The sequence below is a fragment of the Oreochromis aureus genome, linkage group 6, assembly GCF_013358895.1.
Source record: "Oreochromis aureus strain Israel breed Guangdong linkage group 6, ZZ_aureus, whole genome shotgun sequence".
NCBI lineage: Eukaryota > Metazoa > Chordata > Actinopteri > Cichliformes > Cichlidae > Oreochromis > Oreochromis aureus.
The window spans coordinates 14045040-14070511 of NC_052947.1; the positions used below are offsets into that span (position 1 = coordinate 14045040).

The 25472-nt window shown below is 41.3% G+C and overlaps 2 protein-coding genes across 3 annotated transcripts; both read right to left on the reverse strand.

Annotated features, from left to right (window-relative positions):
• On the reverse strand, positions 1–13262 carry ern2 (endoplasmic reticulum to nucleus signaling 2). Its single transcript, XM_039614054.1, has 24 exons — positions 12934–13262; positions 11981–12098; positions 11849–11882; positions 11242–11314; positions 11076–11148; positions 10851–10973; positions 10663–10764; positions 10394–10453; positions 10057–10273; positions 9438–9516; positions 9121–9271; positions 8006–8157; positions 7706–7894; positions 6261–6414; positions 5965–6081; positions 4087–4177; positions 3153–3342; positions 2964–3060; positions 2604–2803; positions 2332–2479; positions 1940–2067; positions 1572–1695; positions 1391–1458; positions 1–1288 (listed from the first exon to the last, which is right to left on the reverse strand). The coding sequence occupies exons 1-24, from the start codon at positions 13021–13023 to the stop codon at positions 1106–1108; spliced, it is 2961 nt and encodes a 986-aa protein (XP_039469988.1). The 5' UTR covers positions 13024–13262; the 3' UTR covers positions 1–1105.
• Positions 13263–15354: 2092 nt separating this feature from the next.
• LOC116312368 (carbohydrate sulfotransferase 12) lies at positions 15355–25171 on the reverse strand. 2 transcript variants are annotated; one of them, XM_039614125.1, is made up of 6 exons: positions 24715–25171; positions 22680–23301; positions 22328–22470; positions 19155–19283; positions 18861–19053; positions 15355–15991 (listed from the first exon to the last, which is right to left on the reverse strand). In XM_039614125.1, exons 2-6 carry the CDS (start codon positions 23205–23207, stop codon positions 15719–15721), a joined length of 1266 nt encoding a protein of 421 aa, XP_039470059.1. In that variant the 5' UTR covers positions 23208–23301; positions 24715–25171; the 3' UTR covers positions 15355–15718. The 2 variants fall into 2 exon arrangements, with proteins under 2 accessions (XP_039470059.1, XP_031585630.1); XM_031729770.2 differs by having other exon boundaries at positions 22680–23318.
• Between the last annotated feature and the right edge of the window lie 301 nt (positions 25172–25472).

Sequence of the window (25472 nt, forward strand, 5' to 3'; positions counted from 1 at the left end):
TGCAGTTCTTCAGCACACTCTTTAATCATTTCAGAGTTATTATGCATCAGTCTACATGATTCTGTCAACCTGTAAAACTATCCCCACTTTCAGAGAGGCTATTTTCAGTAGTTAATATAACTTCATCATAATTTTACTTCATTTCATTTCAGTTCAATAAAAGCGGCCATCACTTTGATTTTAACTTGTGCTACACAATGTACTTGCTCAAAGGCAGGTTATTTTCTACACAAATAAACGCAGCACCTTCTGACCAGTTAATTCTCTTTAAAAAAAAAAAATACTTCTTTATCATTGCTGAAAGATCATTGATGCTCAGGTAACAAGAGTGTCTACAGTTTTTAAACGATCACCTACAACCTTTGGCTTTTCCTTCCAATCAGAAAAGCCAAAGGTTTTGCGCTCAGACAGGTAGCTATGGAGATTTGAAAATAATTTACTTTAAATTCTGTTGGGGGTTTTTTTGCTGTAAGAAGGCAAAAATACACTTACACACCATGTAAACAACACCGTCACTGTGATCAAATTTACTTTCATGATGGGGCAGTAAATAACAAGCCTTATTAACAGGCTTATTACTTAAGATTACCTTCCTGGCCTTGGCTGCTGTATTTAGCCTGTATTAACATTTCTTATCCAGTTGTTTACAGTTATAGTTTGTTCCTTTGGTCAGAAATGTGCTGAATCAGACCTGTCCGTGTTTGGATATCTGGTGTCATTAACATGCTCATAGCTCTTGTTGGAAAAAACCGAAGCTGGCTCACAGAGTTAAAAACCACTGTTGTTTTTTTAGGTTTAGTGAAGCCCAAAAAGAAAAAGAAGAAAAAAAAAAAAAAAAAAAAAAAGTAATTTGACTGAGATCTAGTTTAAAAACATATCCTATTATTAATACAAATATATACATTCTTTAAGTAGGGAAGAAATAAAAAATACAATAAAATTAATCTATAAAACAACCCCAAGTTCTATAAAAAATATTTTCAGAGCAGCTGTAACTTCCCCTGAAGAACAGCACGGGCTTTACAAAAGCAATAACAGGGTACAGTCAGGGATTTCTTTTACTTGGCCCTGCACATGAAATGTGGAGTGCATAGCCATGTGAAAGCTATTTGGCATTGGGGGGTAGGTAGTAAGGGTGAAACAGTCTTTCATGGGCACAGATTTGCAGAGCAGCGTGTGTGTGCATCAGTAACCGTGGAAACCGTGATGTGAAGTACCCGACGAAGCCTTCGGGCAGCTCACCAAGAGTCTCCTGCACCTCTGGTGGGAGCTCGTGGTAGTGATGCTTCTGTAACATAAATGCAAAAAACAAAACAAGAAAGAGTCAAAAACATAAAAAGTGGGTCGAAGATGATTCTGCTTCAATCTAAGGATTCCAATGTAGGCTGACCTTATTCCTCATGGCTCTCAGCAGGTCTCTCACTGAGTTTCCTTTATAGGTCCTGAACCGCCTCAAGTCTGGAGCGCCCATGGAGGAGGAGGTGGAAAAAAATAAGCATTACAGGTTTATTGTCCTGCACAGATGTTAAGCGTGCATGTAGAGCTACGAGGGTGTGTCTGTGTGTGCGAACCTGTCTGCAGAGGCACGGAGATGTGCATCCTCCAGTTGGTTCGGACGACTAATCTTCCTGCAGTTTCTAATCTGACTACAATTGGACTGTCTGCAGGCTCCTTCTCTATGCGGTCACTCACATCCTTTATACAAACATAGACATAAAAAAATAAATAAATAACTCTGCTCACAGAATCTGCAAACACAAAGCAAACAAAACAAAAAATTCACCACTACATCTTTTCATAGCCCATCTCTAAATCTCTATATCTATAAAGTAGAACGTTTAAAGTAGAAACAATAAAAGTAATCATCATTTTATTATTAGTGTTCAATGTCTACATGCAGCTATAAACGAGTGATCACAGAGCAACTGAGGCAACACACCTGGAAAAATAGCAGCTGCTTCTCGGGGCTCCAGAAGAACGGATGTTTGAGCACGCAGGCGGTGGAAGGGCGTGACTCCACCTCAGCACTGATCATCTGCTCTATCAGATCCTGTGCTATGACATCATCTGATAAGACCGGCAAATATAAATGTTTTCCAGTTAGTCACATGTGATGTGATCTGAGCACGGTTTACAAAAGGGGCCCTATCAAAGCATCAATTTCATGCAGGTAACTGGAAAAACTGCAGCCAAAAGCATCTTTGAACTGATGCACCGGTTCAAAGTCTGGTGGCTAAACAGTGCTCATGTATGAAAGCATGGATGGTTTTCCACATTTTCACATCATAGGACCTACTAAGGAGAGAGGCACGAGTGAAAGACCACACTCACCATGTAAATCCTCCATAAAGTGTGAGAGCGAATACTCTCCTGACAGGATGTTGACCTGTCTTCTCAGTGCATCGCCAAAGGGGTGCTGCCCCCTGCTGATTACGTAGTAAAACACGCAGCCTGCTGAAAACACATCCACGGCTGTTGTCTGGAAAGATGAGAAAAGAAACACCTTTACCAACAGGCCAATGAAGTACTTCTCACTCTAAAGACCAACCTGGTTTATTACTGAGAACAATGTAGCAGTTTTTATAAAGATGTTTGCAACCTACCGGTTTATTTTCAGGGTTATCTCGCAGCACTTCAGGAGCTATCCACCCTTCAGTTCCTGGTATTCCAGACCGCAAAGAGAAGCTGCTCCGACCATCGGGAATCTTCTTACACAACCCAAAATCCGAGATGAGAGCTCGGACCCGACCCAGTGCACTCGGCCCAGAAAGCAGGATGTTTCTAGGCTTCAGGTCACGATGGACTAGATGGATAAAGGATGGAAGAAATGTAAGTTTTAAAGAACAGATAATTATTTATAGTGTATGTAAATATACGTGTGTGTGTGTGTGTGTGTGTGTGTGTGTGTGTGTGTGTGTGTGTGTGTGTGTGTGTGTGTGTGTGTGTGTGTGTGTGTGTCAGACCTATGTTGAGTGAGTGGAGATGTGAGAGGCCACACATGGTCTGTTCCAGCAGAGTTATAGGACTCAGCTCAGGAAAGGAGGACGGATCTTCCACATACTGCAGTGAATACAGACAAAACAAATGTTTTCAAGATAATTCAATCAACCATCAAAGCTGAGATCTCAGGGACAGTCCACTGTAGCTCCAACCTGTTGCAGAGTTGCGGTGCACAACTCGATGGCGATGTAGGTGAAGAGGCGGTCTCGCTCTGTGCAGAAGTATCGGATGACGTTGGGGTGAGTGTCGGACTCTCGGAGGAGCTGCACCTCTCGCTCTGCCACCTCGAAACACTCTGGCAGAATTCGCTTCACGGCAACGAGGCGGTCGTCAAATTTACCCCTAAAATCCCCACAACATAATTATGTGCATGTGTGTGGTTCAAAAAGATAAAGTTTGTGTCAGGATTTCCATGTGTTGTTGTTACAGAGCATAGGAGTGAGAAATACTGACAGGTGTGTGCTCTGTATTTTGGTGCTTGTCATATTTTCAAAGTCATGAGTCAAGTTTTTCAACCTGTGGTTACTTTAGCTTGAATGAGCTCCTATTCACATCCAGTCACACTGCTAGCTATCGTATATCCCTTTGTAAACTCAAAAACACAATCAGATAAACATCCATTAGAATCCATTTCTTCCCTCTCTAGTTTTTAACTCTTTACCCGTTCACAGCCTACCAGGAGTAACCTTTGTTTCCTGATTGGAGCATTTCTGTATCTATGCATCAGAGGTTAGTGAGGATGGTCTCTGCCTAAGCAGCTGACCTCAGAAAAATAAAATAAGCAAACTATCCTAATGGTCATCAAACCATGTCTTTATTGACATACACTGAAATGCCAAAACTCATCATTTTGGGTACAGATAAGGTGTCGTCCTCATCCTTATTAAGGATAATGATTAATATCCTTAATAATCATGAGGAAAACATACAGAGGATTAGTGCTGTTTGTGATGGGCACTGAAAACAGCGTGCTACTTTTTATATGCTTACGAAGAATTCGTGACAAAAATATGATACAAGTTTTCTCTTTTGTTCAAAAACATGAAAATCCACTGATACGGTTTTCTGCTTACAAACATATCGTACCTGAAGACAAAAGTTCCTGCAGAGCCGTGTCCGAGCACCTCAGAGGGACTGAAGGAGATTTTACCCACGTGCACCTCCTCACTGTTTCCTTCTGAGAAAAAAATAAAAAGAAAGAAAGCAAAACTAAATGAAGCTCATCTTTAAGGTGAAGGAGCAACAGTGATTTTTTTCCCCCCAGTAATGCTTTCTGTTGAGTTTTTTTTTTTTTTTTTTAAATTAACAGTCAGGTCCATAAATATTGGGACATTGACACAATTCTAACATTTTTGGCTCCATACACCACCACAATGGATTCCAAATGAAACGAACTAGATGTGCTTTAACTGCAGACTGTCAGCTTTTATTTGAGGGTATTTGCATCCAAATCAGGTGAACGGTGTAGGAATTACAACAGTTTGCAAATGCGCCTGCCACTTATTAAGGGACCAAAAGTAATGGGACAATTGGCTTCTCAGCTGTTCCAATGAGCAGAAAAAAGGTCCAGAGTTCATTTCAAGTGTGCTGTTTGCATTTGGAACCAGTTGCTGTCAACTGCCAAGATGAGATCCAAAGAGCTGTCACTACCAGTGAAGCAAGCCATCATTAGGCTGAAGAAACAAAACAAACCCATCAGAGAGATAGCAAAAACATTAGGCGTGGCCAAAACAACTGTTTGGAACATTCTCAAAAAGAAGGAACGCACCGGTGAGCTCAGCAACACCAAAAGATCCGGAGGACCACGGAAAACAACTGTGGTGGATGACCGAAGAATCCTTTCCCTGGTGAAGAAAACACCCTTCACAACAGTTGACCAGATCAAGAACACTCTCCAGGAGGTTGGTGTATGTGTGTCAAAGTCAACAATCAAGAGAAGACTCCACCAGTGTGAATACAGAGGGTTCACCACAAGATGTAAACCACTGGTGAGCCCCAAAAACAGGACGGCCAGATTAGAGTTTGCCAAACGACATCTGAAAAAGCCTTCACAGTTCTGGAACAACATCCTATGGACAGACGAGACCAAGATCAACGTACCAGAGTGATGGGAAGAGAAGAGTATGGAGAAGGAAAGGAAGTGCTCATGATCCTAAGCATACCACCTCATCAGTGAAGCATGGTGCTGGAAGTGTCATGGCGTGGGCATGTATGGCTGCCAGTGGAACTGGTTCTCTTGTATTTATTGATGATGTGACTGCTGACAAAAGCAGCACGATGAATTCTGAAGTGTTTCGGGCAATATTATCTGCTCATATTCAGCCAAATGCTTCAAAACTCTTTGGACGGCGCTTCACCGTGCAGATGGACAATGACCCAAAGCATACTGCAAAAGCAACCAAAGAATTTTTGAAGGGAAAGAAGTGGACTGTTTTGCAATGGCCAAGTCAATCACCTGACCTGAATCCGATTGAGCATGCATTTCACTTGCTGAATACAAAACTGAAGGGAAAATGCCCCAAGAATAAGCAGGAACTGAAGACGGTTGCAGTAGAGGCCTGGCAGAGCATCACCAGGGATGAAACCCAGCATCTGGTGATGTCTATGTGTTCCAGACTTCAGGCTGTGATTGACTGCAAAGGATTTGCATCCAAGTATTAAAAAAATGAAAGTTTGATTTATGGTTCTTATTCTGTCCCATTACTTTTGGTCCCTTAAGAAGTGGGAGGCACATATGCAAACTGTTGTAATTCCTAAACCGTTCACCTGATTTGGATGTAAATACCCTCAAATAAAAGCTGACAGTCTGCAGTTAAAGCACATCTTGTTCGTTTCATTTGGAATCCATTGTGGTGGTGTATGGAGCCAAAAATGTTAGAACTGTGTCGATGTCCCAATATTTATGGACCTGACTGTATATCCAAAAGCATCTTGAGGCAAATTTGCCAAGTTTGCGGCGTTCACCTGCTGTGGGTTTGTGTCCATTCTTGCCATTTTTATCTCCATGTGAGGTGTTGCTGATGCTGCTGCTGCTGTGACTGTGAGGACTAGGTGGAGGTTCTGTAGATGCAGGCAACGGGTCTAGGTGTAGATATACAGTCTGAATAAGACTCTTGCAGGTATTAAAAGTTATACTGAGCCCAGGTTAATCTGGGCCTCCATAATTACAGATTTTATTAACAGATTCTTCATTTCTCATCATCATCATCACTGCACTCACAAGCGCAGAGCGATAGAGAACTTGTTTTTAAGTCACACACCGCTTGAGATGTTTGCATCAGTAGAAGGAGGTGGGTCCGAAGAAACCAAGGTTTGTGCCTGCGTATTCGTCTGCATGTTGGTCTGCATGCGCTGGAGACGAGACTCAAAGGCCTCCTCCAGCTGTCTTTGAGCTTTCAACTGCTGAGCTGCACGCTGGAGAGAGACATATCGATATACAACACATCAAACAAGAAGGTTGAGTTCAAAAGGTCAGGACTGAAAATATAAGATTAGTAAACTGTCCACACACTCAAAAACACGGCAACTGCGATTCAGTCTCAGTGGTGTGAAAACTCCACCCAAGCCAATTAAAAGAAGCTTAAAAACAAAAACAAGACAAATAAATGTGCACTTTATCTGCAGTTTGTTCCATAATTGATGTTTCAAACTATGATTTATTAGATTAAGTGGAGAATATATATATATTTTTTTTTTTTTTAAATCAATCACATACACTCAGTAGCCTATTAAACTCTGCAAAAACAATACTTAGGAAATGCATATTCATGCAGGAAGGTGCTACAGAAGCTGTGAGGATAAGCTTTGCTGTAAATATGATGTGTCTATCACGCAGTGGCATTGAGCAAATAACCTACTCCAATAACTGAATGTCCTGTTCATGATATGTGGCGTGACATGATAACAGCCTGAGGCTTAGTTACTGTATCTGGCTGAAACCCGTCCAGAAAACATATTTGTTTCTATTCCAAGTGCTGCTGAGGGCAGCTTCATCAGCCCAAAAAAATGAGACGCAGACACAAAAGAGGCTGCATTTTAAAAAGCATTACAGCCCTCGGTTTTTCAAACAGAGTGGAAACGCTCTTCATCTCTCGCTTGTACTGTCACCATTCATTACCAAGCCCGCATGAGTAAACAACAGCTGAAGATGAAACAATGATCTCTGTTCTCTAAGGGTCAATGAATGACATGCTGGAATAGGAACACAGCTTTCTAACTTAAGTAGAGGAACAAGGTGGGTGGAGGAAAACTGGGAGCAGCAGGAATTTTCCATCACACCGTTTTGGATTTAATGACGATCACAGGTCAAAAGGTAAATGACTGTTTAGGACATTTCACTTACAGGGGCATCCCACCTGCCACCATTAAATCAGAGCACCTTTGAAGAAACTTGCCGTTTGTGCAGTGACATGAGATCATTGATATACCTCGGACACCCAGACAAAACCATAAATTCTTGCCTTTGTAGTTTGCTTTTCTTTCTAAAACATGTAGTGAGTTTATTAATGAGCTATGCAGCAGCGGTTTACTCCCATTTCTCATGTTCATACTAAGGTATGCTCATAAGCTTACATATGGGTGATACTGCACATTATTGATGGAAAGGAGTGCTACTGATCACCTCATTTAATTCTTTAAAAAAGGAAACGAGTTTTTGTTAAAGCTTCTGAAAAAAAGAAGAAGCATAAAATGAGCAGAAACTCACGATGGGATATGTGAACATGAAGGCGAGCCATCCTCCCAGCAGGAGAGTCATGACAGCCAGAGTCAGACGGTCCTGAGTCACATAGAGAGGCAGCACGGTGGCTGACCTCTGACCCTGTCCTGATGTCTTCCCATCAGCTCCTCCTTGGTTAGCCTTAGCGTCACTATGTCTGCCAGCTAATGTTTGAAACTGAGAAACACAAGAAAGAAAAAGAGAAAAAAAAAAAAAAACAAGAATAAGATGATGTGGATACTTTTTTTTTTTTTTAATCATTTTTCTTGAGAAACAGCTGTGACTCACATAGCGCTGATGGTAGTGGGAGGCAGGGGACAACGGGGAGGCAGGGGAGGGAGAAGATCGAGGGGGGATGACCGCCTCACCAGAATGCTGCAGGGTGGTGGGAAAATCTCTCAACATGGTCGTGTGGGCTACTGGAGGGAGCTCATGGTGACCTGAAACAGCAAAACACACAGATCAAATACATTTACATCTGCACAAGTTTGTTTTTGTTTTTGTTTTTTTCTTTGGGGGGGGGGGGGTTGGTTTGATCCATAAATCAAAGACTTTGCTCCTACACCAGAACTCTTATCATGAAAAATAAATAAAAAGGACATTAAGTCTTGGTGGAATCTTAATGCTCCGCTGCTTATGGGAATATCATTTTTAAATACTTAAATAGATAATTATTTAATGTAGCAAGAGTATATATGCACTAACTTATAAAGTGATACACTAAATTAATATCTCCATTTTGACATGGGTCTGTATTTGTTTACATTTGTACTGAATTAGTTATTTTCCTCATTAATCATTCCTTACTGACAGTATTGTTTTCGGCTAGATTAATTAGGTCTCCAGCGATCTAACGAGTGGAGGCAGCCATTACGTTTGTGAGCCAAACAATATGCATAAAACTGACCCCATTGCACTCTTTGGATAGCAGCCCACTCATTTGCATACTGAAGCAGTATGCAAATTATTTGAGTAAAGGATAGGTGAATTAGCAGAAAGGTAAATAAATACAGAAGCAAATTAACACACAAATTCATGTTGCGTTCTGTGAATCGATTAACGCTTCATTTTATTATTATTATTACTTTTTTAATTGATTTAAACGTCATTTATGTCAACACTTTTATTTCTGAGTTTGTGCCTGTGACGTTAGCCTGCAGCTCACAACTCGTTTTTCTTCACTGCGATTTTCTCTGCTGAGAGGTGTAATTGTTATGTTCAGGTCAGTATTTTTTTTTTTTTTTTTTTTTAAATTTTAAAAAACACAGAAATACAAACCAGCAGCCATTTGTCTAGTTCTGGACAATAACTTCATTAATACAAATGTTGTCATTTGTGTTGGTTAGTGTCTGAAGAACTTATTTATTTTTAATAAAGAAAGCTGTGTGTTTGAACACGTTTACCTATAAGCAGCCAGTGGTTTTTCTGGCTGTTTATGCTCCCCGGAGGATAGCGCACATCGGTGGATGGTGTGATCTCACACTCCCCTCTCTCTCTGACCGTCACCTCCGCCGTCAGTGGACCGTCGAGCCGTGCCAGGGTCAGTCCCCGAGGCTGCCGTGGCAACAAAGAGCACAGATGAGTCAGGAGTGGACTTTCCCCATTATCACCTCAATCATCAGCTGACTGGATACACTGTTTAGTGTTTACAGATGATGATATTAGAGGAAAATGGGTGCTGATGTTTGGATATTGAAACTGATTATATTTTTGAACTCACCACTAATGAGACTCCGTGGTGGACAAGAGAAGTCGAGGCGTAGAGGTGGGAGTCCAGCTTTCCCACATAGAGAGTGGGCCTTAAGGAAATAAAAGCAAAGTTAATTTAATTCAGTCATTGTCCAAATATTCATGAACCTAACTGTGCATCAAATGAGCCATTACTGTGTAGCATTGTAAAACATCATACGCTCCGTCCCCATGTTTCCTGTCTGTCTCTATCCAATAAAGATGAAATGAAGACTTGAAAATAAGGGTCTCCTCTGGTTTCAGGAGTTAAGATAGACCAGGAACCGGTTTCACAGCTTTTTCTGAGATTTTTGTTGCATCTTTTTTTCCCCCTCAGCTCATCTTCTTGCCTGCAGCAATTGGGTTTTAATACGTGATAATATAACTGGTGGTATTCTGATGGTTAGAAACACTCAGCAGGTCTTGGTATCTGTGCTGCATGTTAACTCCAGTTATGAGGAGTCCCTGTCATCTGTCATCATCTGCATTTGAAGCACATGCTTTGTATTTTCGCAGAGTCCTGGTTAGATCATCATGAATAACAATCAATAAGGAACTCAGAGACTGAACAAAACAATCTTCTATCCTTCAGTGAACACAATTCTTCTTACACAAGCTGAGTCTGTGCAGTGGCTTGCTCCTTCACAAACTGATAGCTCCACTTCAAAGTGGAGTGTGCATCTGCCTGGTTCCCAGCAGACGAGAATGTGAGAAAACGCAGTGTTTCCATTGCAAGGGACAGGTGGGGGGCGTGTCTCAGCGAGTCTCCAGAGTACAGGTAGACGCCGATCACTGGCGACCCATAGTTCTGACTCCATAGGACATCACCTGGAAAACAAGAATAACAACACTGGACTTACAACCCTCAATATGACTGTTAAGGAACACACCAATCATATGAGATGTTAAAATATTCACAAAGGGATAAAACCACACACCTCCCCCTACCTGACTCTCTGTCAACTGTCACAACAAGACCATCACCACTGGAAACAAGATGGGCCATTTCTATAAGGAAACCAGAGGCAACAGGTTAGCGTTGGAAGTGTCTGAGACCATTTTAACCAGCTGTTTATATGTAAAAAAAAATAAACTAGAGTCTGTATCAAAATACACAATAATGGATAATTATGAGTTACATTTGTACAATGTCACAATAATCTTGCCAAAACAACTGTCTTCACACTCAGCAACTGACTGTGCATGCAGGGACGTACTGTAGTCTTGCTTCTCGTCGTAAGGCGGAGCAGAGTAATCGTTGTACGTGGCGTTCCATCGCAGCTCTTGTGTCTTCGTATCAAACATGGTAACAACATATTCTGGGAAAAACAAACAGCGACGCCCATCAACATCAACCTTCAACCCTCAGCCACGTGAGCGGGTGCAGCCACCTGTGTAGACGTACCTGTGCGTCCAATGTAGAGCAAGGGACTGTTGGGACAGATGGAGTCGGAGGTGGAGGTTGTTAAACTGGTTTGCTTTTCACCGGTTTCAGGATCCACCACAAACCACACATCCTGCTTTTTACCTGCGAAGATTATTAACAAACAGCAGCGATGTAGGTCAGCGTCTCCTTTTATGACAGTTGTCTGTTTCACACATGGTGATAAAAAAAAAGTGTTAATCTGACCTGTATAGAGTATCCCATCAGAGCTCCTGCAGGGAGCTGCCTGCACCAGCTCAGGGATGGTAAAAGGCAGTTTCTGCAGATTTATCAATACAATACATCAAACAAGTTCTTTTTAAAAAAAAAAAAATATAAGAAATATAACACAAACAAGCACAGCACTCCTTACCATCAAACCTTCCTTGTGCTTTCCACCGAGTACATATAAACTGCCATCATTGGGGTCTGGGAGGAAACCTGGTCTAAATGAAATACACACAAATTTAGAAATGACTCACTATCAAAAAAAGAGAACATCTATTTTAACTAATAACACAATTTCCTTATAGAAATGGGCAATATGGAATCACCAGTTAACCTAACCCCCCTAACTGCACGTCTTTGGACTGTGGGAGGAACCCACGCAGACACGGGGAGAACATGCAAACTCCACACAGAAAGAGCACCATCACACCACCGTGCTGCCCTATCAATATATGATTCAAACTTAATTATATCACCTGTGTCTTAAATTAAGATTTGGAGTTTGTTATTAACGCAGGATTTTCTGGTGTGATCCATGCTTTGCTTAAAGGCAATCACAAGACTTGATGAAGAATTTCCACAGTTATGCAAACTGTTTATGCATTTAGATGATAAGGGTTGTGGCTCACTCTTCCTGAGATAAGTCTAAAAGCACAACACAGCAAAGCAGTGACGCTTTAAAGAAAGTTAAATTTTTATTTCCGAGTAGTGGCACTCAGAGCCCCATGTCTGTGTGTCTCTGCGTTACTTACTCTGTGAGGTAGACAGGAACTTGAATAATGGGGTCTGAAAGAATTAGAAGAGGAATTTCATGGTGCATGTTTTAAAAAAATAAATAAATAAATACAACAGAGTGAACAGTACTGACTTCTTTGTGTACAGACCTTCTCTTAAGGTCCACTTAATATCTCCTGTCTGTTTGGAGACAGCATGCAGACTACCGTCCAGAGTGGAGACAAACAGGAGGGACTCTGGAAGGGTGACTGATCTGACCCCACCAACCTGAAGGGTCGCCAGAAGAAATGAGATAGATGAACACACAAACACAGACACACATAGAAACAGACTGAAACTTTAGAACAGCTGTCTGACATTGAGGTCAGTCGTGTCATGTGTCCAAGATTTCAACATAGCTTGTGTGTGTGTGTGTGTGTGTGTGTGTGTGTGTGTGTGTGTGTGTGTGTGTGTGTGAGAGAGAGAGAGAGAGAGAGAGAGACAGTGGGTGTGTCAGGTCCACCACAGGGGGGTGGGGGGTTGATTGTAATGCCCTGCAGTGAGTTTCTGCTCTAATAAGTGCACTGTGTTCCTCATTTAGCAGGATATCCTTATTTGCCCTGCCCTCCAAAACTCGACACCATATGCCGAGGGGTGTGTATGTTAACCTAAGTGTATTTGTATTACTCACGCTGTGGGCAGATACAGTTGTTTAACAAAAGTGGGGACTTGACTGCCTTTAAGTTTAGTTTATGTTAAGATTAAAGTTAAATCACTTTAAGTCGAGATAAGGTCCCCTCGACTGTGTCTGAGAGTCCATCTCTCCCATATTTATACATTAGCAGGAGAGTAAACCTGAAGCAGAGGTACAAGTGAAGCAGGCAAACTAAGCTGACTCTCTCTCTCACACACACACACACAGTATTAACTTTCTTCTGACGAGTGAGCTAGCTAGCTAGCTAAAGACATTAAACGTCCCATCATATCACCGCAACTTTGCTGGAGCCTGAAATAGATACACATGCCATTTGGGAGTTCCGTTGGGCATAAATAGAAACACAAAAACAGTGTTCACAACAGCAGAAGCAGAAAGCGCCACACAACTCAAAGTTACAAAGTTTACCTGAACCAGCTTGCCTTCCAACGACAGCAGGAGAAGAGACAGGAGCAGGCGCCCCACAGCCCCCATGACCCCTAAAACACTTTGTTTCATGGCTCTTAATAAACGAACAACTGACGGTACTCAACTAAAAAAAGAGGTCGAAGTCTCTTTCCATTTCCAGCGCCTGCCAGCCACTGTTCGTAAGTTAACCCCGGGCGTTTAACATCGCTAAATCCATGCGGACAGCCACTAAAAACGAATATTCAAAGCTCGAAGTGCCGCTTTAAACCCATAACAAACGCAGCGTAACATCTCCTGTCACTACTCCATATTTCCGTGATGGGACGGATTCGGTGACGTCAGCAACGAATTGCCAAGCGGACAGGTGGGCGGGCCCTTTTCACAGACCTACCCCAGCTGAGTGACAGGAAGCTACACCAATGAGAAGAGATATTTGGAGCAGAAGGGGAGGAACTGTGGAAATGGCTGGAACACGTGGAAAAAGACAACAGGGCAGGTGTAAATGCAACAAGAGGGGGTCTTTGTGCAATCGAAAGTAGTGGAGGCATTATTTTTTTTGTTCTCTCTCAGCACCCCGCCCAAAAAGCCTATACACACCTATCAGTGCGTTTAGTTAGGTAATATAACGAATTATACTTGCACTTCACTTTAATACAGGGAAAGAAATACTGTGTTATGTTTTAGTTTTAAAATAAGTATCTGACCTCAGAGGGAATGAATCGGATTATTTTGCAGGGATTGTGTTATCTGGGGAAATATTATACTTATGTTTATATTTCTCTCTTTTTCTTTATTTCACTATTTTCTTTTCTTTTTTCTTTTTTATCTCACAACCTTAAGTGTACGGGCTAATTACTTAGTATGTACAGATCATGTGTAATCCTTTTCCTCTCTTTTTGTTTATATGTATAAACGAAAAACTCTTAATAAAAAGACATTGTTGTTTTTTTTAAAGTATCTAATTTCAGCTTGGCTTTGAATCATACATTACCATGAAATCATCTTTAGTCTCATTACTGGAAAATGGGAAAGAAATGCAGTGATTTTTTTTTTTTTGAAACATCCAAAAATAGATGGAAATACAGTATATAAGGCAGTTTTTATAATTCTGTGTAGCCTGTAGGTCAGTATTTGGTATTCTTCAACACAGCTTGAACTCTCTTAGGCAGCTTTCTTTTAATTTCTTTAAGTAGTCTTCAGGAATAGTTCTCTAGGCTTCTTGAAGGACATTCAAAACTCTTCTTTGGGTGTTGGCTACCTTCTGTCCTCTGGTAAGATGATCCCACACTGCTTCAGTAATGTTGTGGTCCGGGCTCCAGGGAGGTCAATCAATGACTGATAGTGTTCCACTGTGTTTTTTTATTCAGGTATGCTTTACTGCTGTGTCAGGTGTGTTTGTGGTCACTGTCACGCTGATCAGGGATTCCCATACTGTTGTTGTCCATACACCTGGGTCTTGACCCCAGGTGTATGGACAACACAAGGGACAACACAAAGGTTAAATGGTGGAGCAAAATCAGACTGTACTTTTCTGTGTTCTGTGTTTTCAGTCCAGTTCTTTTGTAATTTAGCATATCTCAGCCTTTCTATCTATTTCATGAAGAATGGCTTCTTGTCAGCCTCCCCTGTTGAGGCTTCACTGAACAGTAGATAGATCAACTGAAGGGATTTCTCAGGTCCTGTGTCAGGACTTTACTGTTTTTATTTTTTATTTCTTACATACACGACTTTCAGATATGGTTTATCTCCTCTTTATAGTTTTTCTTCTTTTGAAGGGGGGAAATGGTATCACCTTGTTGGTACAAAAGTTCTATTTTATGCCTGTCAAAAATAGAACTTTGGAATTTTTGTACAATCAACTAAGAAAATGGGAAAAATTTATTTTTGCTACACATTGTGTGTGTTTTTGGTAGTAACAATGTGCCTAGAGTTACAATTTAAAACAGGTTCTTTGCAAAGTTGTCTATTTTGTGTAGACACAAGACAGGCTCATCGCTTGAGTTAGGTGAATTCTTTATGCTCGAATGATTCACAGATCAGTGTGAAGTGGCTTGTGTCGAGACTTTTGTGCAGTATGGATGGACTAACGTGTTGTATTTTATTCAAAATTCTGCCTCTATAGTATACTTAAAGGTAAATAGACCAGGGAATAATTACTCCACTTTCATGAAGCACTCACATACAGATAAAAAAAAAATGGCTTTAATGGATCTTTTAAAAATGAGTGGTAGTTCCTCCTAGTTTGGAAAGCACTTATTCCTCAACCTGAGATCTGAAGACTTGACAAAATGCCTCCAGAACCAAAGCAGACAGATGTTTTCTCGAGCTTCGTAGCACTTCCAGTGATAAGTAATTAGAGATTAAAATCAAATTTTGAATTGAGAAAGTTTAAACACAAATTACCTACAGAGGATCACACAGTAATTTAAAAACTCTTTATTTTCTGCATACTTCCCCCTCAGAAATGTGAGCTAACATGCAGCCCAAGACCTTCACTCATGACTTACCAAAATACAGTTTTCACAAAATACTCTTTAAAGTGCCATTGCATGAGGAAACACAGACTGGGATAAAGTAACTTGTAAGCTGGTGCACTTTGGATATGATATAATGTCAAAAATAAAATAATACAGACAGGCACTTTTGTCATTTGAGGTATGCACAAAACAAATTAAACACACAGCATCACAGACTGGTTTTTAAAGGCATGTGCTCGTTGTGCGCAGGCAGGGAAGGTGTAGGCTCTACACACAGTGCAGCGCCCAGGCCTTTGGCTTGGTATGGTCTACTGGTGAAGCACGCTGTCAGGTTTGGGGTATCCAAACAGCTCAAAGTCCAGCTCATACAGCTTGTACAACTGTTTCTGTGTCGAAATGGGAATCTGTGCAAACCAGTCTCTTTCCCAGCTGGCTGCAGTCTTGTTTTGAGCCCCTGAGGGGAACCGTATCAGATGATCCACCTTCAGAAGCTTCAACAGGTGCTCTGCATCTGTTTCCAGGGTTTCTAGCTTTCCGATAAAGTCGTACTTCACCTGGCATGGGTGGCACAGACGGTAGACCTGAAACACAGCAAAAGCAGGAGTATCATTTAAAAACTGCATTGGTTTGTGTGTGTTTGTGACTTTGTCTATCTGCCTCTAATAATTGACTGTTTGTACTAGGTGCACATATACTGGCATTCGTGAAAAAAGGGGACACACAACTCTACTCTTGTATTTATTACTAAAATGGATTTGAATACACAGGCTTCCTCATTAATGCATCCAAAATACACAAAAAAATAAAGGAACGCTATTTAATCAGAGTATAGCATCAAGGCATGGAGGAGATTGCCTGCCTTCTGGAGTTACTCTCTGACAGTTGGACAGGGCCGTAGAAGGTCCTTAACCCATAAGTGGGAGTGGTATCTTCTGCTTTGTGCAAGGAGGAACAGGATGAGCACTGCCAGAGCCAGGCCACTGGTGGGAATGTCTCTGATGATGTTGGGCCTGACAGCCCAACATCTTCTAGTCAGCCCTGTACTCACTACCTGGCACTGTGGAGCCTGACTGCCGTTTGCCATAGAATACCAGAATTGTCAGGTCCACCACTGGCACCCTGTGCTTTTCACAAATGAGAGCAGGTTCACCTTGAGCACATGTGACAGACGTGAAAGAGTCCAGAGAGGTTGTGGAGAACGTTATGCAGTCTTTGACATAGTTTAGCATGACTGTGGTAAATGGTGGGTCAGTGATAGTTTGGAGAGGGATAGCCATGGAGAGATGCACAGACTTCTGTATGCTAGGCTAACAGCACAGTGACTGTCATTAGGTATCAGGATGAAATCCTTGGACCAACTGTCAGAGCCTTCACTGGTGCAGTGGGTCCTGGAGTCCTCCTGGTGCACGATAATCCCCAGCCTCATGTGTGGGAGTATGCTGGCAGTTCCTAGATGATGAAGCAACTGATGCCATTGACTGACCCCCACGCTCACCTGACTTAGATCCAACTAAACACCTCTGGGACATAATGTTTCACTCCATCCAGTGCTGCCAGTTGCACCTCAGACTGTCCAGGAGCTCAGCAATGCCCTGGTCCAGATCTAGACATTATCTCATTAGGAGAATGCCCCAACTTTGACAGGCATACATACAAGCACACGGGGGGCTAAACAACAACAACTCAAACAACATTATGAGTTGCTGAATTTTCATTTCCATCAACAATGTGACATCCTTTGGTTCCTAACATATTACCTAGTCCATAATAGTAGAGATATCCAGCATGAATTTCTCCCCATTGAGATCTGATGTGTTTTCACAACGTTCCTTTAGTGTATATTTATGTATTCCATCAGACATGCAGCACTTCACTGTGAGGTGCTTTGATAATACCAGTTATGTAATATTTTATTTGATCTCTATTTCAAAACATAGCTCTCCAGCTAACTACTGTCCTTTATTTTTAAGTATTGTCCCCTCATTCTGAATATATCACCTGGGTTCATCTCATCTCTCTTTCTGAATATCTTATATGGCTGCCATATAACTGCGATGCAGGTATTGTGCTAAAAAGCTCAAGGTAAAGCCTAGAAATCACCTATTAGAGGGAAACAGGTTAAAATAGCTTGAAAAAGCTTCTTAAAAGCAGACTCGTTCTTTCTTTCTTCCCTTCTATAGAGAGAATGAATTTTTAATGGATATCAGAATACCAGAAATATAAGATGGCAATATGCTAATCCTAGTGCTAGTCCCTGAGCAGGTCACATAAAACATTACAAAACAAAGAAAGACAAATAACACATCAGAGAGAAATTAGTTAAAACCGGTAACAGGCGTGGTCCACCTTAAGAGAAGTGGGGTATGTGGAGTGCTCCTTTATTGCCATTGTTAAGCTGTTCCAGTGTGTAGTTTCACCTTACACAGTTTGTCCAAATACGTTTGTACCAATCACATTGCATTAGTACAAACTCTATGGTCCGTCTTTTGATGACTAAATTCATTCAAAGGATGTGAAGCAAGTCCACGTAAACCCTTAAACACGAAACATTCATACTTGAAATGTTTAAAATCATCAAAACTCAGAAACTTGAAAATGTTAAATTTGATAAAATGTGAATAATGCTATACCTGTTAATAACCAGGTAGTGAAACAATACCCAGTATGTTAGAGATTTTGTCTGCCAGCAGAAAGAAAGAAATATTTTAGAAAACTGCCAAAAACTTGTTTAAAACTAAAAAATTATATTATTTGTGGTCAAATAACAAGCTGAATTCATTTTTTATACTCAAATTTTAACTGCCAACCTGGACTTCTCTGAAAAGTCAGAAATTAATCAAAATTCGACCACTAAACAGATTTTCCTGTTCAGGAATTCAAATAAATTATTTGACATCTTAATCAAAAAATAATAATGTGTTTTACAGTTTTTTCTCCTCTGTTTTTTTAAAAAGAAAGTTTGAAAAATTGGATGACACAATAATTATATTTTAGTATTAAAATATAATTGGGTGGATTACCTATTATAAGAAGGGTTTTTAAGTAATTACCAGTACTGTTAATTTATGGAAGCTGTGGAATAAGCCTTACAGTGGGTGATGGTCTAATAAATTTGTTAAATACAAACTACAAAGCTGCCGTCTGTGTGATCATTAAAATCTGGTGCAGATCTGTTAAATTATCAGGGCCAATGGTACATATACAAATATCCAAAAGGCACTGCTTTTATGCATATCTCTAAATAAATATTAGAGTCAAAGGATGCTGAACACATAAATTTACAAGTGCAATGTGTAGCACAGAATTAACAGAGACAGTAATAACCCCATGATTTTAGTAAACCATGCAAGGAGAAAGAGGTAAGCTCTTTCTGAAGCTCCCACTTGAATCAAAGCTGTCCTTAACCTGCACGTGTTAAAATGCATGCATCTGTGTGTGTGAGGCAATCACCTGCCGCCAGTGTTCGTTGAAGATGCTCTCTTTCTCAGTCTCTGGATCTAGCAGGTATGTGATAAACTGCTGAAATGTCGGTTTGATTCCTGCCTCAAATGCCTCGGTCGCGGTCTCTGGCAAATCCCCAGACACATTGCCATAACGACGCAGCATAACTGAACCAAACTGCCTGTAGAAGTCCTGGTTGGGCCTTAAAACACACACAAATACGCACACTTCAGTGATTCGTCAATGACATGGGCTACTGTTTAATGCAAAGTGAAGCACATTCCTTGAACAGCAAACACACACCTTCCAAACTTGTTCCTGAAGGCAGAGATGAGACGCACAAAAGGATCGCGTACAAACAGAAACTTGGTGTAGTGCTGGAGCTTCAGTGCCATCAAGTGGCGGGACAGGGAACCATAACGGCGCCAAAATCTGGAAACGCACATAAAAAGCACCGTTAAAGATCTTGTTCTGGGGTTACCTCCTTTTCAAGTTGTGATAGTTAGATATGAGTTGGATACACAAACTCTGCATGTCTGAATTCTCATCTGTGAGTGATAATTTGTGGCTGAGTCACAAGATGAATGAAGAACAAAGCCAGATCACATCCAAAGGGGAAAGGGATATGTCTTGTGTAACGACGCAGACAGGAAAACACATGTTCGACTTCAATGGGCTACAGAGCGGTCTGCCTGTGCTGCAGCACCAAGCTCCGCCTGTCCTTTCCGCTCGGCTTTCCAAGCGTCAATTTATAAACGACTCGTTCAACTCACACATTTTGTTTGTGAGACACATTTTTAAATAACTTAAAGTGAGAATATAATTGCTTCCAGGTTTTGGGGAATCTTCCTTTTTATTAATGCTTAACATACTTTCAATTCAGTCCAGTTCACATTTCAGAAAGCTGTTTGGCAGACGTTCATCTTGGAGTATGTGTTTTGCTTGGCTGTGCAGCCTTCCTGTTCCAGAACATTTTGCATGAGGACTTGGTTATTTAAAACTATGGTGGTCTTGATTTCCTTGTGTGGCTTAAGAAGACAATTTTATTCATGACTTATCGACATTTTTCCCAAGAAACTAAGCAGGCAGAGTGTTCTGAAGAGCTACAGTGATGTATTTATAGTAAGCATCACCTGTTTAGCATTTGGCGTTCCTCTTTCTGGTGCTCACTAATTAAAAAGTAAATGCCAATATCTCAATTATTCTCAAATCATTGACTCTTCCCCGGAGGTAGGATTAAGGCCGAGACCATTAGAGTGCAAAAATTATTAGAATGAGTAACTCAATTTCAGAGTAGGAAAAAAGTGGTACTGTTGAGGACACCAAGGTCATTCTGCTATTATAGTAATAAATCACAAGAAACAGGCTCAGATCAGCTCAGGAATGCTAATGGCGTAGCTCTGTTTGTGCAGTGTGGATTTTGAAATATAATTCAGGAAGCAAGAATTAGAAAGAAAATATAATTTAAAATGTATAAATATGTAAATATGACAGCGCAATTAGCAAAAGACTGAACAAGTATGTCTCGTAAGTTTGGAAGGGTTACCAGGAAAAGGCCTCTTCTCACTAAAAAGAACCTGGCAGCACAGTTTAGGTTTGCATCTGAACAAACCACAATCTGGACACTCTGCAGTCACTGGGCTGAATATGAAAACTCTGTATACCAAAGAATTATAGTGTCAAATGTGAGGCCAGCTGCCTGACATTGGATCTGAAATTGGATCATGCAACAGGTCAATGATCCCACGCACCGCAGTGAATCTATAACAGAATAGTTGAAAAAGAAAATAATCCAAGCATTGCAAAGGCCCAGTCAAAGCCCAGACTTCAACCTGACTGAAATGCTGTGACAGAACTTTAAGAGAGCTGTGCATAAAGTGGGATTTGTGAAAACAACAGCTGGGGCTGAGCCAAGATAGAACCAAGAAAATAATTTAATAGTTCCAGGTCCTCTAAAACCTGTTAGGGTATTTATTACTGCTCTCATTCATGAATTATGTAATTAAACAACGAAAAGTTCAGAACTTGAACATATATCCACAGCTTTTACAATTATATTGTAAGATATTTTTAAATGAGAAACACTATGATTAACAGTCTAGTGTTTCGCTCTTCAGACACAGGTGATCCAGTCAAAAGACTTAAGCTTGGCTAGCTGTGCCATTTAACTTCAACATTAATAAGAAATAAGCCCAAATTACAGCAGCACAAAATGCTAGCAATTTACAATTACAATTTTTTTCCTTCAGCACGTCTTTTACTCACGTCTGCTTATCTCAGGATGGGGACCTCTGCTCATGTACTCCGACCTGCAGCATACTTTTGAGATGCTATTGATAAATAAATGACTTGGCTCAGTAACATCTTTTACAGCATCACAACCCACAGGTTCTAACTTGTGAATGATACAGTGAATGATGCTCAGATTAGGACTGAATGTTTTCCATGTGTGGTTGTCCGCTCCTCTCTATCAGCCCATCACTGCAAAGCCAGGAAACTGTGGGTGTGATTTCTTCTGCATGTAACTTTTCATCACAGCAAGTTTCTGCAAAATGCGGCAGACAGCAGCCCAGTATCCAGCTGCATTACTACAACTTGAAAGAAGAAATTCTGACGCCAATTATCAGGGATAGTATTTCTAGGACAGTTTGGAGTCTCCTAACGCTATGAATCCAGTTAATTTATTTTTTATTTAGTTAATGTCATTTTGGCTGTGCATAAATGAATTCCCGCATACCTCAATGAACTTTAGCAACTCTGAAAAGAAGCCAAAATTCCTCCATATCGATGTGCGAGACTGACAAAGTCAAATAGAAAATAATTACTTCAAGTTGTTGCCACTGAAACTGGTTTTACAACCTACTGAATCATGGGGTGCAGCCAGGTTTTCCCATGCTGCATCTGAATTTTGACCAAGTTTGTGTCAAATAAATAATGATACTGGGTTATAAGTTGTCTGTTGTTGTCCAGCTGAGATCCCATTTAATTAATTTTAGAGCCTGATAGTGACTAGATATTTTTTTTATGTCCCGATAAGTAAAATCTTAGATTTGAAAGAAGGAGTACTTTCTTTTTCACAAGTCTGATCACTACTAAATGAACATTTAGCACATCAACAGTACTTGGATAGTTATTATAAAGCTGAAACTGATATGTATAATACTTTTTAGAGAAATGAGCTGGTGGTGGTATAAATGGCAAGCTAGGATGAAGCTAAAGCAACAAACCAGTTTATAGTTTGGATTAGAATAAACCCAAATCACAATATCCGCCATGCATGGTGAAAAAAGACACAGAGTACATAAAAATAGATACAGAGGTCAACATGTGAGATTTTACTCATCATTAAAAACCTGATAAACCAGATTTCATTTCACCAAATTAAATATTTACAAAAGTAAGGAGTTATTATAATGGTGCAAACACATCACCAAAACTGATTTAATATTTATAGGTTCAATATTTGTGTGTCATACTTGGCAAATGTTAGATGCAACGTGGAGTTGTGTACAAGGTCAGCAGGTACAGCCTCTGGGTCAGTGTAGGGTTTCCCTGAGGAGCTTGAGATCAGAGACTGAGACAGAACCACCATCACTCTCTTCCAGTTGGTGCACGCCACCTAAACAGAGATCAGCAGCAAGGCAGAGAAGAGGGAAGAAAAGGGAAACCATTTAGAAGACAACAGGGACTTTAAAGGAGAAGAACAACAATGAAGCAATGTGATTTAAACATCTGCTTCTCCTCTTGTTACTTTCCCCACACAGTGAACTGACTCGCCACCCATATGCACACCACACCCCACATGATCACTCACTGAGGCAGCAGTACCTTGGGAACGTAACAGTAGATAATCTGGTGTGTATCGTCCACTATCAGGTGATCCAGTTCCCTGTTGGGGATCTGTGAAAAAGGCCGAGTCCTTTCGGGGACTTCCACGTCTTCCTTCCCTGAACACACGTCGTCGATCCTCTTCTTTCGCGCCTCCTGTTCCCTATCAGAAGCAGAGATCTCCATCTCTGCATCCTCCCTTGTTTCCTCCTTCCTCTGTGCATGTTTTTGCTTCCCCTCCCCTTCCTCCGTATGTTCCTGAGCCGCTTCCTTTGGGATAAATGAAGCACTAGAAGTGGTGGCGGAAACAATGGAGGAAGAAGTCGTGTGGGCTCTGCTGGCGGGCGTAGTCTGAGGCGGGCTCATAGTCGTCGGGGCACAGCATCCGGACTGAAGCACCTCGTGTTTGGGGTCTTTCAGCGGGTAGAGACTAAAGCCCCCGACATCATCCCAGTAGACAATGATAAGCAGGATCATAAACAAAGATCCCATGATGAAAGCCACTCGGAGACCACGCCATGTTCCCATGTTTATAGTGCAGGAAGAGCCGTAATTGGTGAATAAAAGAGGAAGAGTTTATCTCAGCTCCATTGTGGCCGCCTTTCACGGAAGGACAGACTTCCTGTTTGAAAGATTCAACTTAAAAAAAAAGAAAGACAAAAAAAACAGGAAACATTACTAAACCTCGGCTTCTCATTTACAGCCTTACTAGGCACATTTAGACTGTGGTTAAAAATGTTTAAGTTTGTAAAAAATTAAAAAAAACCCAAGCAATGAAACCACCAGATTTAAAAAACTGAAATACTGCACTTTTTTTTATAATTACCCAGCTTTTTTTTTAAATCCATTAAAATCATTTTACATCTATCCCATCCCATTTACACACACAAAAGAGTAAAACCATTAGTAGCAAAGAAACACAGTAACAAAAGTCCCTTAGCAATTATGATTTTAGTCATAATAGAGCAGATGTGGAGTCTGGGTAACCTGAACATCTGCGAAGACCCCACTAACGCAGATTTCAGAGAGACGTGCTGGAATTCAGGTTAGGGTGGTTTCAAAAGTACTCCTCAGCTCTCAAATGCTTACAGAGCACTGTTAAAAAGAGGCATGTGAAGCAGTGCAGTGGTAAACGTGCCCCTGTGGTGGTTTTCCTGAGATTATTTTCACTTAAATATAGAGTTTGACTGATTTGCAAAGCATGTATTGTGCTTTTATCTGACTGTTTGATTTAAAATTCACTGTGGTAGTGAACAGATAAGGCTCGACCCTAACCCAATGACACTAAACTGGATAAGGGAAGAAAATGGCTGGGTGGATGGTGCACAGTGGTGCACTGTAATCTATGGCATTTGTTTCCATTTTAAAGAGAACAGCTGCCAGAGTATCTTACTAACTTGATGCCGCATTTTATGATAGGCCAGGCTGTGTTCCTGATCTGTGTCATGTCAACCAGAGGCCGTGGGAACCTCAGGCTCCACCCTGGGGCGCCCAGCTGTCACAGGGAGATGTGAACAAATGGTTATGCGGATGAAGCCGCTTCAGACCAGAGGCTGCTTAAGGGTTCACATCCCTGATTGTTTGTCCCATAAAAAACATCTGCTATAGTGGAAAAAAATGATGGTGCCTTTTAAAACCGGAAGAAAGAAAATTCAGACAGGGCAAGAAGCATCCTCCAGCGAACGTTGTTATTTTCCGCAGTGTTTTTCCTCTCATGGGTTTAAATTTAAACTCCACGAGCCTGTCTGGAAAATCAAACATCCACACAGTCTCTTCGGTCTTGCCACGCGCTACACACAAGCGCACGCGCGCGCAAAGGCACGCGCAGAGATCAAAAGAAAAGATCCCGGAGAAAACTTCAAATGTTCAGTGACAAGCTGCAGGCCCTTCGCCCTACTTCCCTTAGAATATCTTAACCATTTCTCACTGAAAGTAGCTTACCAGGCTTTATTATCTCATGAAATTTCCCCTTGTGGGACTAATAAAGGTATATCAAATCAAATCAAATATTTTCCTCGTTTAGCAGCAGACTCACCGTGACCTCCTCCCGGCCGTCGGACGGAAACAATCTCAGTTTACAGAGTAACCTACAGAGGTTACAATGCGCCCTTTCTGCGGCCGCACCGGACAGTCCCTCCTCTCTCACGCAAACGGGACTCTTCCAGCTTCTCCTTCCCTGCAGCAGCCGACCACAGAAGGACTGCACCTCTTTCTCTCCACACTTTCATTCGCTCACACTCCGCTCATCATACCCAGGCTCTGAGGTGCAGGAAAGCCTCCTTTTGTTTCTTTTACGCCTCTCTCTCACTCAGGGAGCATCACGGCAGCAATTTAAGCCGGTCTGAACATTAATCTGTCTGTGAGAGAAAAATAAATAAAAAAAGACGGCTCATGACCTGAATCCCTCATCTCACCCTGCAGAGGAGCTCCATATTCAGCCCGCTTCTCTCTCTCCGTCTGTCTCTCGGAGGTGATGTGACCGAGCGGGCGGGCGGGAGGGAGGTAGGGCGAGACAGAGGAGCAGCGACGACGACGGAATGAGCGCTATAATCAGGAAAGTCTCGCGAGATTTTGAAAAGAGATTTTGGTTTTCAGAATCCAGCCACGCACTATTCCACATGTTCCAAAGGCCCCCCCAACACACACATTTTTCTTTTCCCACACTGAGGCCTTGGGACTTCCAGGGAAAAACTAAAATAATTATAAATCTCTGCTGGTGCAGAGCCCGGGAGAGCATAACCCGTGTTTTTGTAGCTACAGTTTACTCTTATCCTCTAAGTACTTCACATGTTG

Coding starts and splice junctions, on each gene's coding strand:
- LOC116312368 (XM_039614125.1), bottom strand. CDS start 23,207: ATGGGAACATGGCGTGGTCTCCGAGTGGCTTTCATCATGGGATCTTTG. Junction 19,284..22,327: donor TTGCATCTAACATTTGCCAA/GTATGACACACA, acceptor GTGCGTTTCCAG/ATTTTGGCGCCGTTATGGTT. Junction 15,992..18,860: donor TCAACGAACACTGGCGGCAG/GTGATTGCCTCA, acceptor GCTGTGTTTCAG/GTCTACCGTCTGTGCCACCC.
- ern2 (XM_039614054.1), bottom strand. CDS start 13,023: ATGAAACAAAGTGTTTTAGGGGTCATGGGGGCTGTGGGGCGCCTGCTC. Junction 10,765..10,850: donor GCTCTACATTGGACGCACAG/GTACGTCTACAC, acceptor TGTTTTTCCCAG/AATATGTTGTTACCATGTTT. Junction 2,068..2,331: donor CTTTATGGAGGATTTACATG/GTGAGTGTGGTC, acceptor CGGTCTTATCAG/ATGATGTCATAGCACAGGAT.